Source organism: Amblyomma americanum, chromosome 2, assembly GCF_052857255.1.
Source record: "Amblyomma americanum isolate KBUSLIRL-KWMA chromosome 2, ASM5285725v1, whole genome shotgun sequence".
Taxonomy (NCBI): domain Eukaryota; kingdom Metazoa; phylum Arthropoda; class Arachnida; order Ixodida; family Ixodidae; genus Amblyomma; species Amblyomma americanum.
Window position 1 is genome coordinate 93,332,434 of NC_135498.1, and position 19,383 is coordinate 93,351,816.

The 19,383-nt window shown below is 51.9% G+C and overlaps 1 protein-coding gene across 1 annotated transcript in view; it reads left to right on the plus strand.

Moving 5' to 3' along the window:
- Window positions 1–19,383, plus strand: part of LOC144121609 (zinc finger FYVE domain-containing protein 21-like) — a 52,084-nt gene that overhangs the window by 19,376 nt on the left and 13,325 nt on the right. The window contains 3 exon segments of the mRNA XM_077654915.1: window positions 16,081–16,180; window positions 16,182–16,242; window positions 16,244–16,267. Of these exon segments, the coding sequence (XP_077511041.1) occupies window positions 16,081–16,180; window positions 16,182–16,242; window positions 16,244–16,267 (185 nt within the window).

Sequence of the window (19,383 nt, forward strand, 5' to 3'; positions counted from 1 at the left end):
GTAGCCGGCATCGAGGCACCCGTCGCGCCTGTCAGTAAATTCCTCTATTTCCCACGGGGATGACCGCTCCCGGGAACAGATGCGGGGGGGGAACGGCCCATCCCCGCCAAGAATGTGGGGGGTGGGGGGGGGGGGGGGACACTTGCTGTACACACAACATACCGAAGCCCACAATAGCACAAAGGATCGGGCCTTCAACAGCATACAGAACGCCCAAAAGGACAAGGGACCCGGCCCCCACTGGCCACTGTACCAGCACACAAATAAAACAAAGGAGGGGCACTTCACATCCTACTTATTACAATAGCGAAAAGAGTATGTTCAATAGGATATCTTGTTGCATGCATCTACACTCACAGATGTACATATTTTTCTCTTTGCGACCAAATAACAGTCTAAACACTCATCACATAAGGAGTCCACCATTAATGCACTTGAGATGGCAGTCCACAAGCAATCACACACACCCACTCAGGTTGGACCACCGTCCCCCGTACGTTCCTTGGCCCGCGATGTCTGATCCATCTACCTAGCACTGGCGGCTCCCCTTCTCTGCTCCCCTTTTTTTTTCCTTTTTTTTGCGAAACGCTGGTACTCACACTCATTTGCAGCGGTTCGTAGTTAGCACCTCTGTGGAACGTGTGGGGCAGAGTCGGTGTCCAACCTGGATAGGGCGTCGGCGCATTTATTGAGAGCCTTTTATATGAGCGAACTCAAGGTTGTACTTCTGGAGAGCCAGGCTCCAACGGGTCAACCGGGCGCTTGAGGAAGCTGACTTGTTAAGTAAGTCAAGGGGTTATGGTCGGTGTTTACCGTAATCCTCGCGCCGAAGAGCCGTGTATCTATACGCCCCAATGCCCATATGACTGCGTAAGCTTCTCTTTCTATGGCGGACCACTTAGCCTGCTGCGGCGTCAGCTTCTTCCTCAAAAAGGCCATTGGTTTTTCTTGTCCGTTCACCTCTTGTGCCAGACATGCCCCGACCGCTCTTTCCGACGCGTCTGTTGTCAACACAAACTCTGTTGACGTCAGAGGCCATGAATCAAGGCGGCTTTGACGGCGTTAAACGCCCGTTCCGCTTCCTTTGTCCACGGGATTATATTCGGGACCCGCCGGTTGGTGAGGTCCATTAATGGGCGGACTATGTAGTCGCGGTAATAGTTAAAAAGTCCAAGCGCGCTACGCAGCTCCTTCTTGGTAATCGGTGGCTTAAGGTGTCCCATTGCCTGAACTCGTTCCGGGTCCGGTGAATGATGGCCTGACCCGACAACGTGCCCCAAATACCGGACGCTTTGCTGTGCAAACATCCATTTTGTCGGATTACTTGTGAGTCCAACGCTCCTAATAGTCGCCAGCACATAACTCAAATGGTCTAAGTGTTCCTGCCAAGTTTCGGAGTAGACGGCCATGTCATCGATGTATGCGCACGCGTAGCCAATGTGCTTTTGTAGGACGCCATTCATTATCCTTTGGAAGGTGGCTGCCGAATTACGCAGTCCATAAGGCATCACGCGCCAGGCAAATAGACCTCTGGGCGTCGCAAATGCGGTGTATTGTTGTGAGTTGTGTTCCATATCTATTTGCCAGTAGCGCCGAGTCATGTCAAGGGCAGAAATGAACTTCGCCTTAGCTACCTCGTAAATCAGCTCTGTGATGTTGCTCATTGGGAAACAATCTACTTCTGATATGGCGTTCAGTTGTCGGTAGTCAATGCACAGCCTCACACTCCCGTCTTTCTTCGCAACACAGACTATGGGGTGTGCATAGCTACTCTCCACAGGGTATATTAGACCCTCTTGAAGACGTTCTCCGATCTGGCGGTCTACCTCATGCCGAAGTGCGACCGGTACACGGTATGGGTAAGCCCTTGTTGGTTTGGCTCCTGGTACCAGGTTTATCTTGTGTTCCCCAACCAAGCACTTCCCCAACCAAGCACTTCCCCGGCCGTTCGGAGAACACCGTTTCGTATCGGCCTATCACTTCACCGAGCTCCCTGATTTGTTCCTGGGTCAGATGCGTGGACTCATGTAGTGTGAATTTAAAGGTGTCACTCCCACTATGCAATTCCGGAACACCTTTTATATCGCCAAACTCTCCATCAGACTCAAAAATTACGCCTACGTTGTTCACTCTGGCGTAATACTTTCTTAGTCATTGGCGTGAACCCAGCGCTCAGAACCATCTCTGAAATTGGCAACATGGCTATCGGGTCGTCTATGTTCTTTAATCGTTGCTGGGCCCACCCATTTAAGTCGCATCTTGTTCTGCTGGTTCGTATCTAACACGAGGACTTCCTCATCCTCACAGAACCCTTTGGCCCGTGCCCTTAGATTGTATTTCTCCGCATACGCTTTCTGCAGCTGCTTGATTTGGTGATCTACCCTCTCTGCTACTTCAGCCATTTGCTGCCGCAGCTTGATCAGATACTCTGACATAGCCCTATTCAGGCCCGTAGGTGGTGTCCAGTTCCCTGCCCATGTCTTTTGAAGGATACTTAATGGGCCTTGCGGGACGCGCCCATACATAACCTCAAACGGGGACACTCTCGTGATCTCGTGTGGAAGTTCTCGCTATACATGCTCACAGCATGCATGGAATAAGCCGGTCCCATCCGCGCGCGTCGTCACCTATTATGTGTCTGAGCATCGCATTGAACGTGCCGTTCCAGCGCTCAATGATGACATTGCTTGAGGATGCTCTGGCGTTGAAAACCTCATCTTTATCCCCAAACGCTGCATGAGTTCCCGAGTCAGTGCTGAGGTGAAGTTTGTACCCTGGTCGCAGCAAATCAGCCGAGGGACACCGAACCGCGCGAAAATGTCGAGAAGCGCTTGACGCGTGGTCTGAGCTGTTAGTGAGCGCAGCGGTATCACCTCTGGCCACCTGGAACACAGATCGATAACACATAAAGCGTATCGATGTCCCCGCGCTGATACGGGCTCGATAGGTCCAGTGCAGTCCAAATAAATCACTTCGAAAGGTTCCCTTGGCCGAGTAAGCGGTGTGATCGGTACCCTATCTGTCGTCTTTCTCCTCGAAGACGTTTGACAAGTATGGCAGGTTTGACATTGCCGTCTGACGTCGGCAGCTAGGCTAGGCCACAAGAACGCACTGCGGATACGCTGTTTAGTTTTCTTTTCAGAAAAGTGTCCTCCGCAGGGCATATCATGCGCAAGAGTCAGCACTTCTTTCCGACGACTCTGCGGGAGTACGAGCTGTCCACTGTCTGCCATCCAACACATCCTGGTGAAAGAGTAGTCCTCCTTCTATTACCATTTTATGCTTTCCGGCCTGCGCCTGTCACCAAGATTCTGCCAGGGAAGCATCTCCTCTTTGCTCACTGGCCAACGTAGGGTCCGCCGTGCTCTCGTCTGTCTGCGGTGGTGCGAGCTGTGTACCTTCTGATGCCCTGTTCTGCTCTGCGCTCTCGCTTGGTTCAAATTCCAACTCCCGTGATATGTTCCGATCAGGTCGTGCGATCTCGGTTTCTGCTTGTATTGTCCTCACCGCGAGATCAGCGGCTTCTCTTTGCTCTCTTTTGATTGCCTCGAAAACGTCCGGGGTCAGTAGGGCATTGACCTCTCCAGTTAGCTCATTCGTAACCGCGCATAAAGTGACTAGTTGCGGGCCTGCGCCGCTATCTTCCGTGGGTGAGCCCAGTGGAACATAAAAGAGTTCGGCTGTTACAGTGTGCCCAAACCCACCCCGTAAGCGTACCGTCCCACTTCCCTGCTTCCGGAGTTTCTCAGGCACCACTTTTCGTCTCAACACGGCGATGTCTGCGCCTGAATCGAGGCATGCTTTGAACGCCTGTTCCCCACATACGATGTCCACCCATGTCATCCGTGATACCGGCGCCAAACCTCTTGTTGACACCTCAGCTCGCGTTACGGTTTCAGCCGCGGCTCTCGCTGTCCTCTTTGCGTCCTGCTGGCGACGACCTATAGCTCATTACCAGACACTACATTGGGCCTATTCTGTGGGCAGTTCCACTGCACGTGACCGAATTTACCACAGCCATAGCATTTTGGCTGTTCCCTGTGCTCGTCCTTGGATCGGTTTCCTTAGTTCCGTGGCTCGCGCGGCTTTTCCTCATACTTTTTCGTCCCCTCTGCAGCCCTTTGACGGCGTCCACGCCTACTGTCTTCATATTGCTCGGCAAGTTGCGCAAGCTCCTTGGGTTTCAACCACTTATCTGTCTCCTGTTGGAGAACGTACTGGCGCATTTCGTCCGGCATAGTCTGCTTAGCGCGGTCTGCCACCATCAAGGCCCGAACGTCCTCTAATGTTCTCACTTTCCTACTTTGGAAGTAGTATTCAAGCGTTACGTCCAATTTGGTGACGAACTGACCCCAGCTTTCGGCATCTTTTCTACAAGTGTAGCACCTCCGCTTGTATTCTTCAGCAGTCAATCTGAGCTCCGCGAGTACTAGCTCCCGAATTTCCTCGAAACTCATTACCGTGTCGACCGACTGGTTAGCCACTAGTGCCCGAGTTTTTTCATTCAGAAAGGGCATTATAATTTGCCCCGCGATGTCATTCGGGATCTCGCAGGCCCTTATCATATTTTCGGCGCTTTTGAACCATGCAGGAATATGAGGTCTTTCGACTGTGGCATTGGCGCGAGGACTGCCCTTAGATCATCCGCGTGCCGACCCGATTTTTCCCTTCTGCTGGCATTTCCCGGGGTGCCCTGACCTCACTGAATCAGCGTCTGGAGCTGAATCTTTAGCCTAAGAGCTTCCATCTGGAGCTCCTGCTCCCTCAAGCGCGTGCTACTCTGGCTGCTGTCACTCGCCGGGGTGTTAGCGCTCTGCCCATCCATAATCGCCACGTGCTCCGTGTCTTCCCCGTCGGAGTCCGTGTCACTAGCGTTTGCACTTCCCACGCACAGCCTCTGTGCTCGGGTAGTGACAGACATCGCGTTCCCGGAGAAAACGGAAGAGGGCCCACCTGTGTTCTGCAGACTTCTTGTTCGTGCTGCGCTGGGTAGTGTCTGTCTTTCCGCCGTCCACGTTCAGCTGGTGGCGGAAGGGGTGGGAGTCCCACCGGTGCTCACTGCGGGGCCCGTCACGTGCTCCAGGCCGATGAAGTCGCCGCGCTTCGCTCCGTCGGTCCGCTCTCCTCGGCCTCACTTGGACTTTGGTGCCTGGGGCTTCTCACCAAGATTTTGTGCCCCGTCAATCTTCCGGAAGGTACTGCCTCCAACCGCTCTGCAGAAAGCCGCTCGGACGATCCTGGTCACGGCACCAGTTAAACTCCTTGCCCTCCTTCCGATGGGAATGGCCGGTTTGGGCTGGTCGGTTGCTCGTCGCGAGCGGGGGGCGGTGATGGCACGCTGACCGGTGATTGATACACGGCGGCTAGCAATACGAAGCGATTAGCGGTCTTCGTCCGTTAATTTCCAACTTCTTGGCAAACAAACTGATTCATTCAAGAAGGGATCGACCTAAAAAGGCAGGTGAGCAAAAGGCAGTTTTAAAAAGGCTGTTAAAGACGGCCGAGCTTGAGACTCGGCGCGCTCGTCCAAAGTCATTGTTTCCCTCGGGCTTCAACCCCTTCGATAATTGGACGGAGCTTTAGTAAACCAGCTCTCGCCCACTTTGAACCAATAGCAATGCAGTGGCACCGTGTGTGCAAGTGGGCGGAGCCCAGGGCTCCCCGGTCCGAGCCCAGTGGACCCCGCACCTCCTAAACGTGCAGGCCGCGTGATTCCGCGCGCGCAGCTCGCTGCATGGGCATTCCATCGAGTGCCACGCATCGGATTTTCCCTCTCCGCTGACAGCAAAGGAATGTCTTCAGCGGGACAAGGTCGTCGGCCCCCTGCCGGTCAGCAGGGGATGACTCGGCGCCAGAGCCGCAAGGATTAGTGCCGGTAGCCGGCATCGAGGCACCCTACGCGCGCGGGCGTCGCGCCTCTCAGTAAATTCCTCTATTTCTCACGGGGATTACCGCTCCCGGGAACGAGTGAGGGGGGGGGGGGGGGGGGGGACCCATCGGCGCCGTGGGCTTCCAAGTTAACACCTGGACTATGCCACGAACGGATTAAGGAAAGAGTCGTACCACGCCGGGCGTAAGGAACCCTGCGTAGCTCGGGGCAGAACGGGTGCAGTCTGCCGTCGTGAAGAACCTTCTCTCGTAGCTCGTATGGGGCAGAACATGGTGCGAATTTATCCCTTCCCTTACGGCGCGGTTCAGGTGTCCGCCGATATGCGATACAGATCCTGCGCCATTTCCTTTCCTCAACGGCCAATTCAATTAAACGACGCTGTGAATCAGGTGTATACATCTTCTCTATAGGGCGGGAGTGCTTCTAATGGCCCTTGCGGAGACGGGCGCTCTGTTCAAGCATCCACAGCTGCCGGGGCATCTCCCGTGCCCTGTGCAAGTGCGAAGTTTCTTTTGTAGCAAGAGCTCGCCTTGGGCCACTCGTGCAAGTATAGCACCGCTGTCAAGTAATAGCGTCTGTATTTCGCCGCGCGCTTTCCTTTAGGACCGGTGAAAAAAAAAAAAATCTGCGTGGACGGTACTTTGCAGCAAAGATTTTTAGCTGGCTGTTTTCCCAGGTGGCCTGCTACTTTTGTACTGGCGCCTTCTGGCAACACCCTCTCAATGCTAAGGCCTCTCCACCGGCCGCGTGACGTCACGCCAAGGGACCGTGCAGGCCCCGCGCTCCGCGATTTCAGCGCGCCGCGCCCGTCTGCACTATTCGGGTACTGCCGTACGTAGCTGCCTTATAAGTGATTCCTTCATTTTCATTTTTGTCGTTGCTGCAGAAAAGAAATTCGCTAGTTTGTGCGCGCCTTAGGCTATCATTTTATCTGCTTTATATATTTTTTTTATTGCAGAACACCTTATTGTCAAGAAAGTTCGAGCTGCTAATACAGTTTTTTATAATAAACAATTTAGCATACGGCCGCCAATTTCGCATTATTGGTCATTATAATAAAAAATTGATTAGTTAATTTCAATTAATCATCTAATTATTAGGTTCTATCACGTACATGATGTCTGCCGTGCGGTAAAATCCATCCGCACAGACCGCACATGCGTATATCTAGTTGTTAAAGTAGAAGTTCGTGAACATTGAAAAAAAAAACACCGTCTACTGCGCATTGTGTTAGTTTTATTCTGTATTGTGTTTTGCTTAAAGCTTTCACACACAGCAATAATGACACTCACAATAATGTTGCGCTGTTGAGTATTTGTACAGCTAATCTGACCCTTACAATAAAAAACGACGAGACACCAGCAATGAAGTGTGCGCAAAGCATTTTTATTGCTTGGGAATAAAACTTACTTCTTCTTAAGCGTTGCTGCTTTCCGGGCTGCGGCCTTCTGCTGCGCATTGTCTTGTATGGCATCATTTCTTAGTTTGCAAAAGTTGTTTAGAACAACGTTGGTTGCAACGCGTACTACCAAGCGCAGGAGAGTTTGTGCAGTGTGGCCATTTTCACATGTCTCAATGTCGTGTTCGTCCAGGAGGGAAATCGTCTGTGAAATCACGACACCACGTTGATTTCTACAGGAGAGAAAATCTTCCGCGGTTGCTCCAAAAGACAACTTCTCTGCAACTAGTTTAGTCATCAGTACCATGTGAACTGTGCATGGCTGGGGAAACTTCAGCCCTCCTCTCGACAGGTTAGCTATCATGGCAGTATTTTCCGCTTCGATCTCTCGATTTTCAATCACCAATGTGCTGAAGCAAGCAGAACATGAAAGCTTCTTTAAAGCAGCATGAGCAGCGTATCCTGCAATGTAGACAATAGCATCCATGTCAGAGTGGGCTTGTGTAATATCGTCGTCGCTGACAGCCACAGAAAAGTTGCATGGGACAAGATCCTCACTTACGTCTTCAAACTCTGTTTCCTCGCGTGGAAATGTCAAAAGTTTTTGAAGACGAAGCTTCTTCTCACATTCGTAGAGCTGACGCACGGAAATGTGGTACTGTGATCCTGCCAGCTGGCGGTAACGGCCGAACCGGTCTTCTAGCGCATCCGTCTGAAATTTGCCCAGCAGTACGTACTTGAAGTGAAGTTCTTCTAAGCAGTAGCGCGAGAGTTCTACCAGAGAATAGCATGTCAGTCGCAAAGCACTGTGAGTCTCTTTCGTCAGCGAGCCACTGGTGATGTTTATTCTTGCCCAAGCGTCCAACCAGTCCACAACGCCGCTCAGGAAAGCTAACTGTGTGTCATCAACAGACCTTACAGGGTCTTGCATGCTGTCCCTTAGCCTCTGGCCTTTGCAAGGGGTCTTAACATTGACTATTTGCCACCATGTGAGGATAACGTCAATGAAAAGAGCAGTCGACTCAGCTTGAGGAATCTTGAACGCGGAACCATGTGTCCTGAGGGCATTTGAAACAAACTGATTAATGACGTCGAGAGCGAGCTTTACATTTTGCCGCTCCATTGAGGTTGGATTCACGGCTTTTGCGTTCAGTCTGTAAGCAGCCTTCACAAGCGACGTCTTCTCTGAAGAATAAAGCTGCCGCACAGCTGCGAAAGAAGCAGCTTTCATACGAGGAGGCCCTTCGGGCATTGCTCCACTCAAGTCCATTTCAGGGAAATAGAGGCATGTTCCAGGGTTTTTCTGGTTAATCCAATTGTTCCTAATGCACTTCAAGAGATGCACAGGATCGACCACGTAGAAAAGAGGGCGAGCGTTATCGGCTGGATGGGGATAGACAATGCTCACCTGAGGACTTGTAGCAAATAACGACATCATCTTGCGGTTCAGAGCATTGTTGTCCGTTATCACAGCGATAATTTTGAGCCCCATTTTCTCAACATTAATGATTATGTTCTTAGCATGCTCGTGCAAAATTTCTGCGCTCAGTTTGCTCACAGGTAATATGTGAATGACGTCCTTGTTTGCAGAAAGGAGTGATTGTACCATGAACACATGGGCTGTTGTTGCTGGTTCCGTTGAATGAACCGACGATCCTACTATTGTGCCCCCTTTGTAGTCGAAGTATGGTTTTATGTGGATCTCATCGATCATCAGGGTCACTGTCTTCTCGTGGTCTTTCATTGATTTGACTCGTTCTCGGATGTAGGAGAGACAGTGCGGTTGATTTTGCTCCACAAGAGGGTCAGCTTTGTAATTTGAGCAAACACGGCGCAGTGTGGAAGGATGGGGCAGAATGATTCTTGATGCAGCTCTTGTGAAGTGATATGCGTGAGGAGAAATTGAATTCAAAATACTGGCGAATACCAGCAGCTCTGCGCTATACACATGCTGTTTCGCGAGGAGAAGCTCTATCTGCTCAACCAGAAATTTCAGCAAAGAAGACTGTTCTTTCGTCGTATCACTGTCCTCAATGAGGTCTGCAAGCAGTGAACCGACAAACTGCAATACTTTAGTATGTTTCGACTCTTTCGTCACCTCAGGTATATTATGCAAGCCTATCTCGAGTTCTTCTAGCAGCAAGGACAGGCTGGAGGTGTCGCATACTTGAGCTGGCAGAATCCTGCCTGAAGGAAGCGACAGAAGCTTCACTCCATTCAAGAAAACAGAAAGTGACAGATCAGGGAGAACTACCAAGGCGCATTTCACATTAGGTGAAGGATCATTCTCGATGAGAAGGAACCTAACGCACTGCTCATCGACAGAAACGGTCCAGAATTTCGTGTTGCAGATTCCAGGCAACTTAGATTTGAACTCCTCGTAAGATGAAACTTTGTTTCTTTTCTGTTCAAGCTCATTAGACTGAAGTGACTTCCTCATAGCCTCCTGCAAAGCAGCGTTTTCCCTTCTTGCTTTTTTCGTCTCTGGCGATTCACTCCGTCCAGGCGTTGAGGACAAGTATTTTGGGCAGTTTGGAAAAACAGAAGGCGCAGCATCAATCTTCAACTGTAGCCTGTCACGCTTCACCTCTATTATTTTCCCTGTCAGTTCATCTTGGTGTGACAACGTCGTAATGAAGTCGCCTGCGTGGAAGTGCAGTTCACACACCTGCACGAGAAAATGAAGCAAGGCCATTCGCCATGACTCTCCATTGCCTAAAACACTAAGTAAAAAGAGTCTGAATAGTGAACAGCTTTTACATATTTACACAGCTTTTACACAAGCCTTATGCACATCCACAGAACTAAATGCTTCCTGGACAATTCATACATAAGTGTAAGAAGTGATATCATTGCCTACAAAGACAGCATGCCTTTCCGGGAGCGACAGCTCACAACTAAGATAATTACCAGCGCCTATTAAGCAATATTTCAGAGTCTTACCCTCGAATGCTCTGTAGGTGTGAAATCCTTCCGTGGAATGGCTCGCAACCAGGCTTTTCTTCGTACTTCGTCTCTTGGGAAGCAATAAACACGTACTTTGGGACCATTCTGGTAGTTCCCGCGGCACCCGGGAACACAGCACCGGCCCATGTTTCACGAAGTTGCACTCGCTACACGGCAGGCAATCAGTTTCCCATTCGTGCGCTAGCACAGGTACGCACGCCACACAAGAAACGGCCACACGAAACAGACACAGCCGTGCGAGGAGCGAACGGAAATGCACCCAACGCCAGGCTGAAAGACTCAAGCAGCAGCTAGACGCTCACTGCAAGACTGCGTTCGTGTCTGTGCTTGCCCGGGCAAGCGCGAGCACATCGAGGGAGACAACCGAGCGGAGCGGAGCCGCGCTTGGTGAGCAGCCTGACCGGACACTTGGCGTGACGTAGCGCGTGTGGAAAGGAGGGCCTGGAGAGGCCTGAAGAAAGTATTTAGAGGGTGTTGCTTCTGGTTAGTCTTAACTGTTAACCAGTTTTGCAGAACGAAACAAATACTACTCTCCACAACACTCCATTGGTTCCACTCGCCTGATACACCGAGAGCTTTTTTTTCTTTCTTTCAAACCTTCGTTACGTTTAGCTGAGAGACCCAGCAGTCTGCTGCCTGTTTCCATGTCCGGTTCGCGTCGAAGCCACTCTTGTGTCACCGTAGCCAACATCCAGTTCGTATGCCTAACCCTATAGTTCCAAGGAAAACAATCGCATCTATTAGCAGGCAACCGCTCCAACTCTTCCCAAGGACGGGTGCGAAGGTGTTCTGTTGTAGGCCATTTGCTGGCCCATTATAAAAAGCTGTGTCGCCCCGTGCTGTGCAAATCCGGCGTCGGCTTGTGAGCGAAAAGTCACGGGCACTGCTCTGGCAGGTGGTGACTTTAGTGACTCTAGTGGTGGGCCACCCAGGTCACGTGACCTTGCGGCGTCATCACAACCTGCCGACGTGCCAAGTGGCAGTTGACTTAATGATTGGTTGCTCGAGAGGAGCAAACTGGGCAGCACAGGGCCCACCACTGGGAGCACCTGTCATCGCAGGGCAGTGGCGCATCGCTTAACCGCTGCACCACTGCGCCATCAGGGGTGTGGGGACTCCCAGGGAATGTATGAATGTAAACTAGAGAATGACCTGCATGCATATATGGGCATTAACCGATTAACGCTACCGCGTCATACTCTTAAGGCGGATATGTCCCTGGGTGTCCGCTCCTATTTTTTTTTTTTTTCATTGAGCAGCGTATTGTTTAGTTTCTCGTCTTTTTTTTATGCACAAACGGCGGTTTTGCCTTTGAAAACCTAATAGACCTTGGTTTTTCGTTTTTTTTTTTCGAAAGGTGCGGTATTTATTGATCTCGTTATCGTTATTTTTTAAAGCCACTTAGAAGGCGGGAGGGGGGGGGGGGGGGGGGGGCATTTCCACGAAATCGGTATGCAGTCGAGCCCACTTATAACGAACCTGATGATCGTACGGATTGCATTCGTTGTGTCCGAGGTTCATAGTAAGTGGACTTGTCATTTTACCGCCGTAAATACGAATTCCAGCGAAGTGGACGGTTAATTCTACAAAACTTTGTTATGTGCGTCGGCTTCTTTAAAGGCGACATATCATGGCTCAGTTCGCAAGCCTTCAGGAGCGGTCATACTTTCTTCTTCGCGGGGACCCTAATTACCAACAGTTATATTTATAAGCTGCTTTGAGAACACGATATAACTAATCACATTTAAAGCGTTCACGGCAACTGTTGGCAGGTCGGCCTCCTTCCTCGTCATCGTGATCATATTCTCGGCAGTCGGGCGTGCAGTGGCGTCCTCAGTGCATGACTTTTCGGTGCCCGAAGTCATCTTTTCGAGGTGACTTTTGAGATGGCATTTCGAAGTCATCTCGCATTATTATTATTATTTTATTTTTCTCCACTCCTGTAGCCACTGCAATGGAAGCCGAGCTCAGATGAGCTCATACCCCCCCCCCCCCACCCCACACACACACACGCACGAACGCTGCGGGGAGTGTGTGTCCGTTGTTGTGCTATACGTCTCGTTACTGACTTTCCACTGACGCCGCCGTGCCGATGATCTGTGCTGTCTTTGCTGTTAGTTTGTCTTTAACACGCTGCTCGCCTTTCAATTTTTGCGCGCACCGTCGAAGGATCGCAAGCCACACTGTACCGCATGTACTCTTGTCCGCTGTCTTTTGTCCTGGCGACCCAATTTCTCAGCGCCGTTCCCTTGTGGGGTAAGTTGGACCGGCAGTGTTAGTCGGTGAACGCGTAACTGTAGTGATTTTACCGACTGTTCTAAGGGTGTTCATACAACCGCCTCAATGCGCTGTTTGTTGCTGCATCGTCACTGGCACACATCGGCATGGGCACCGGTTGGTGGTGGTGAAAGACATTCATTGACGATTAAGTGTCTTTGGAGAGGTGATTGGGTTGGGGCCCTATTGGCCCCTTCCCCTCACATTACTATACTTCGTCTCACAAGATGTTTGCAGCACTACGGAAGGTAGAGCTCTCTCGTCCAATCAGGGCTGCAGAAACGCAGAAAATAGTCCCTCGAATATTTGAGGAGTGTATGACTATTAATCAAACAATAAGCATTGCAACTAAAAACATGATTTGGACAGGTATATTTAAATGGTAGGGAGTGTTTCAATCACTGGTGAAATTACCAGACAAAGCCCGTACGGACACAGCTCTGCGGAGGCCTGCTACGAGGTAGTGATGCGTCGCCACTTTCCAACATGGCGTCGGACGAGTCTGTTGTGTCTGCTGTGTGCTCTACACCGACAGTGCGCTGTTTCCCCAAGCAGGCGAAGCAGGTGGCTTTAAATGTTCTTGAAGCGCTTCGCGTCGAGTGCGGGGGCAGTTGGAGTACAAATGCGCTCATCAAGAGGACGGCAAAACTCGCGCAGGTGAGCGAGCGAACGCTTTACAAGTGGACAACGGAGACGTTGAACGCGGGCCGAGTGTTGTCACCGAAGAAGCGTGCTGGCGGAAGAGGCCGCGAGCGGACGAAGAAGCTGGACGATTTTGACCTGAGCGTGTTTCGAAGGGTGGTACACACCTTTTTCCAGAGAGGGGAAATTCCAACTATCGCGAAGGTGGTTGCGCATTTCGAAGAGGACGAAACTCTACCGACCGTGTCCGCAGCGACAATGCAGAGGATGTTGAAGAAACTTGGCTTCCGATATAAGAAGCGCTCTCGGAATGCGATGTTAATCGAAGCGACGCACATTGTGCAGTGTCGCCGCCGGTACCTGCGCCAGATAGCGGAGCTGCGACGCCAGGGTAGGCCTATTTTCTTCACCGACGAAACGTGGGTTAACGCCGGCCACACGCGAAGTCGAGTGTGGACTGACTGCACCATCCAATCTGCACACCAAGCGCATCGATCCGGACTGTCGACTGGTCTACAAAACCCCAGTGGCAAAGGTGGCAGGCTTATTGTGACGCATTGCGGTAGTGAGCAAGGTTTTGTCGAAGGCGCAGCGGAAGTTTTCCGAGCGAAGAAAAACTCGGGCGATTACCACGAGGAAATGAACGGGGAACACTACGAAAACTGGTTCTCCAGGAGACTTCTCCCACTACTACCACCCGGCAGCGTTATAGTGATGGACAACGCGCCATATCATTCTGTGAAGCAGGATAAAGTGCCGCAGATGAGTAGCCTCAAAAAGGACATACAGGCTTGGCTGTCCGGAAAAGGTGTCGCGTGGAGCAGCGGCATGGTGAAGGCCGAGCTCATGCAGCTTGTCAGCAATGTGAACACAGGTGGGGAGCAATACCGTGTCGACTGCATTGCTAAAGCTGCTGGCCATCTCGTTGTGCGCCTGCCACCGTACCACTGCCAACTGAACCCGATAGAGCTTGTCTGGAGCGACGTCAAGGGTTTCGTGGCCAGCCAAAACAAGACGTTTAAGCTCCAAGACGTCGAGCCTCTGGTTTGGCAAGGCATCACGCAAGTGACTGTAGAGAAATGGAAGAATTACGTGCAGCATATTATCAGTGAGGAAGATGTGATGAGAAAACTGGACCACATCATCGACGATGTTGTTGACCAGGGACCGGCCATTGTTGTCAACCTGGAGGACGACACAACCAGCAGTGCTGAATTCAGTTGTTATGAGGACGATGAGATGATCGAACCCGTTTAACGTGCGTTGCCTCTCGCGCAGCACATGGGCTTGTTTTGCATTTCGCCACCATCGACACTCGGCTGCCTCGGCACGCTGGAGTAAATAAATTTATATGCACATGACACGATTACTGAAATTTACTGCGACGCGACAACAGAGGAACTGATGAGAACAGTACCCTGGTTGTCTCACATATATCGGTGGACACCCGAACCGCGCAGTAAAGGAAGGGATAAAGGAGGGAGGGAAAGAAGGACAATATCTCGGTGGACACCCGAACCGCATCGTAAAGGAAGAGATAAAGGAGGGAAAGAAGCGAGAGAAAACTGAAAATTGAAAGTTGGATTTTGAGGAAAGGCTGGTGGAACACCTGTGGCTCAGTGCTACTATAAATAGAGGTAGAAAGAAGCCACCTGGACATCAGGTGGATCGAGCCACAGGCGCGTAGGAACACACTAATGTAGTGCGCGCCATCCTGATTGGACGAGAGAGCTGTACCTTTCGTAGTGCTGCAAACATCTTGTGAGACGGAGTATAGGTGGAGCCCCTATTACGGGGGCACCGTTGTGGCAAGCAACGCCGCCTGCGCCAGCCATGCATTCATCACCACGGTCGGGGCTGCCAAAGGCGTTGGACGCGTGCATTAGAGACGACTGTGTTGTTCCTTAATTGTCACCGGTTACTATTCTGATCGGCGGTCTTGAGCGACGCCGAGCTTTGTCGCGCGGGATGTTGGCCGCGTGAAGTCTCAGGAAGTATTACCCCTGTCACACTAGCAAATTTAATGTCATTCGTTTCGAATGACATTCGCACCTAATGCGATTAATCTGCTGCTACACGGGAACATTTAATGTCATTAGGTTCGAATGACATTCGCTATCGAATGAGTTCACGAAACTCATTCGCATTCGATGTTGAACCGAATGTGTACTCTGGACACCATACGCGCAGCAGAAACAAGCGACGCGAAAAAAAATAGTGTGCGCACTGTCAAAGTTAGAAATTGTATTTATTTAGTTCTGCTAAAAAATGTTAATTTTGGAGCGAACTTCTTCACATTTGTAGCTGTCGTGGATAGCTATTACTCTCGGTCCCAGCAGCCAACGGCAGCAGCCGACCGTGAAGCAGGGCCTTTCCCGCGACCGCCGATCATTTTGGGTTGCGTGTTTCTTGCTGGTTGGCGTTACATGTTCGTTTAGCTCGGAAGTACTTAAAGATGTCACTGAGCACTACACCTTTCGGAAGTGATTTCCACGCGTCGCCGCGCGCCACCGTGTCAGCCATTTTGTTTGTTTACATTTTTCGGATTTGTGGTTGACTATGTACTTGGCTTGGCTTTTGATGACTGAAATGCCGCAGAATGGCCAGAAATAATATTTTAAGCTTATAATATTGCACAGAAATGTTCTCACCCGCTTTTAAAACACTACACAACAATTTGTAACATAATTTATGCGCGTTGATGTGTTGGAATTCTACTATTTTTTTTTCACTGATCGTCACTGTCATGATTTTCGAATGACATTATTCATTATTTTTTACCGTGTAGCACCGAAAGACACCGAATGGCATTTGAGGCATCGAATGACATTCGATTGGAATGACGTTAAATTTGCTAGTGTGACAGGGGTATAAGTATAGCGCTTGGTCCGTGTTCCGTTCGCAGCGCGGGCACCCTCTGCGACCGACGGCGGCCTCAGCGGCGTCATGCTGGGCTACCGGAGCCAGGCCAGGGACGCCGGCGGAGACCACCAGGAGGCGGAGTCCCCCGCAGACGCTGCTGCACATGGGCCTGTCCCCTGTGCCCGAGGCTGCCGCCCAGGGCGCCCCTCTGGATTGTCGCCCTCAACAAGGTACACACCGCCGCACTTGGTTTTCTTCACTCCGTCCCCATGGTGGCGCGTTTGAGGTGTTCACTGATGGAGAAGTGAGAAAATTACTGTGCGTCTTTCGTTTTCCCTGAAAACCAACTAACCATAGTGTTGCATATAGCATAGCTTTCGCTGAAAAAAAAAAAAACAGCCCTCAGCTGTTTTCTGCAGTAGACCGCGGTTGAGGCGGCCCATGCGGTCGCTAACGCTGTGGTCCGCGCAGTTCGTAAAGGGTGTGAGACGGAACAGGGGAACGTAATAGACGAAGCACGGATTTCGCTCGCATCGTTACCTGTTCAGTCTGTTCGTGTCACTGTTCGTCCTTGTGCGTAAGTGCATGCAGCGTGCTAATTCACGCCTTCATGATGTGTACGTGCAATCATCATAGTTGGAACCTCGTCGCTCTGACCGCTCGACACTGGTTTTTAGGCCGTGGCGGCAGAAATCGCGTGCGTTTTCGCTTGCATGTGAAACAGGCTTTTAGTGTTAGCGCGCCGCGCAGCAACGACCGACTTCTCTGGGGCTTTCCATAGCGTCTAGCCCAAGCAGCGTGCTTGGATTTTAGTGCTTATCAGCTTTTCTCTTGAACGTGCATGTGTGCGCAATCCCGCGTTTGCGCGTTCCGCTAGAGTTCTCTTTCCGTTTCCTGTACCGTACCACCATGTGTTGGTAATGCAATCTATGGGGAATGGGTTTAGCCGAACGACGTTGCGTAGGCCTAGCTGAGTATCGCAGTTGCCGGAGAAATTTTTTCGCAGCGCCGCCGAAGCGCTTTTCCCGCGCGGCAGCCGAGAAGCTTCCGGAGGCTGGCGCGGAGAACGGTCGCGCTGCATGTCGCCGCATTGTTCCGAGCTGGGCTACGGTCTGTTGTCCGCCGGTTCGACAAGCGTGGAAGAGCCTTCCGCACGTGCTCGAAGCAGTCGGAAGAGCAGGTGCGGAGGAAGAGCACGTGGCTCCGCACCTGCTCTTCCGACTGCTGCGTGGCATACGTCGTGAAAGACCAAAGCGTCGAGACGCTCGGCGTGCGTGTCGGCCGCTTTCTGTTTCCGCATCCATTGTTAAATTGGCCCACTTCTTTGCTCTGCAGCCCGCTCGGGGTGCCGTATGCGGACGCTGCGACGCGTGTTATCGCCCGCGGCCGCGAGCTTCGCTCTGTCGCGGTGTGCAGCGTATCGGCCGTTGCGTAAACACGCGAGCGGCACCGCGCCGGCTGCCTGGCTCCACTGCCGCGTGACTTGCCGAGGGGCTGACTCAGTCGAGAGGCGGGAAGGGGCCGGGTGGTCTTGACTCAGCAGTTGTCGCCATCCCCTTACCCTTTCTTTATCGAGCACTCGCCCGTTTCTCCGTCTGTGTATTATTAATGTTATATTTTAGCACTATCATCATCATCTCGCGCGTGCTGGTAGTGACTCTGGTCTGGTGAGCGTGCGCTGAAGCAGGTCGCGCCATGGTAGGCGGGTCTCGCGCAAAAAAAAAAAAAAAAATCGTCTTTGCGCTGTGGCCTGCGCAGTACGTGAGCACGCGAACAGCCTCCGAGATTGTGGCTGCCTGACGCTGTCCCGGAGCCCCGTTCTCGGTGTTCGCACTTCCCGTACGCGCGTGCCGAGTACGCGTGGACTCGGCATGACCTTGCGCGCCACGACGCCATGCTCGACCCGCGTGCGGGCTAGCTTCTAGACACGTCCTTGCGTTGTGTAAAAAAGGAAGAGAGACCAACTCCGGGACACTCTCAGAACCCCACGAGAGTTCCGACCTTTCACGAAAACCCGCCCAGATCACGTGACCGAAGTGGGCGGCACGTCACTGCCCGATTATACTCTCATGGGCGGTCAGGGGGGTGAATGACTCAACAGTTTGCGCTGCGGACGCAGTGCGGCTACGCCGACGTCGGTAACCGAAGGTGCAGCTCCTCTGAGCCGTGCTGCACCCTACGCGTGGGCTTTGCGGGCGTCTCTTATGTTGTGAGCGTGTTTCGCTTCATCCTTTGCATCCTGTTAGAGGTTAGGGGTCCTTGAGTGAGCTGACTCTTTCAGCGCCGCAGGTCCCTTCTACGAATGACGTTGTCGGACTTGGTTATGAAGGAAACTGTACAGGGGGTTTATTTTACATTATTTAAAAGATTTTGGAACCCATTGGAGGGTGGTGGGGGAAGGTCGGAGGATCTGAGGATGATCGAGGGTTCCTTTTTACGGCACTCGTCGTCCGGTTTTAAAAAGGGTCCGGTCCCTAGGATTCCCCAGGTTCGAGGAGGTCTTCGCCATGTTTGGCGTGGCCTAACTGGCGCTGTCGTACACACACACACCACTTCACATAGGGACACGCCCTCGTCACATGTCTCGCCGGAGAGAGAGGGTGCCGCTGGACCATCGCCCCCTCAGAGAGAGAGCGTTGTCTTCGCGTCTGAACGACAGTTCTCACGCTGTCAAGCCGGACACGACTTCCGGGAAGTCCGAATGGGTGAGGCGCTGGCGAGACTGCACAGTAGAATGTGTGAGCTACCCGTGCTCGCGTCGGTGGTCACTTACTGCTTCCGTAGCAATGTTGTTTACAAACGGCGGCAGAGTCGTCCGTCTCCGATCCAAAAACCCAAGCGGGGACAGGCCGTGGGAACGAAGATGCCTATCGCCGTGCAGGGACCCCGGCTGCAGGTGTCCCGGGCCGACTACGCAGAGAACCAGACGGGCTGTCGCCAGAATCCTTACATCCTAACTCCGGATCGAGAAGAGCCACGGTCTAGTTTCCCGGAGTATGGTCCCCCTGTTTTTTTTTGTCGTCCCGCTGAATAGTCCATGCCGGCCGATGCGCATGGCAGTCCAGCTGGTCGGGTCGTATTCACGCCCATAGCTGCGTGTGGGGGCTTGCTTACACACTCCGAGAGAAACGTTGCGTGTCGTAGTATGCGATTACCTAAAAATCCAGCCTTCTGCTGCACCTCCCGGATCAGACCTGCGGCTGAGGGAGTAATTACTCTCTACCCGAACGCAGCCATACGGCTACGGCTGGCCGTCCCGAATGAACCAGGACGAACTTTTCCCCAGCTACGAAGTTGTGAAAGCTGTATAGCTTTCCTTTGTAGCCCAATGCCTGCGCTTGGTCGT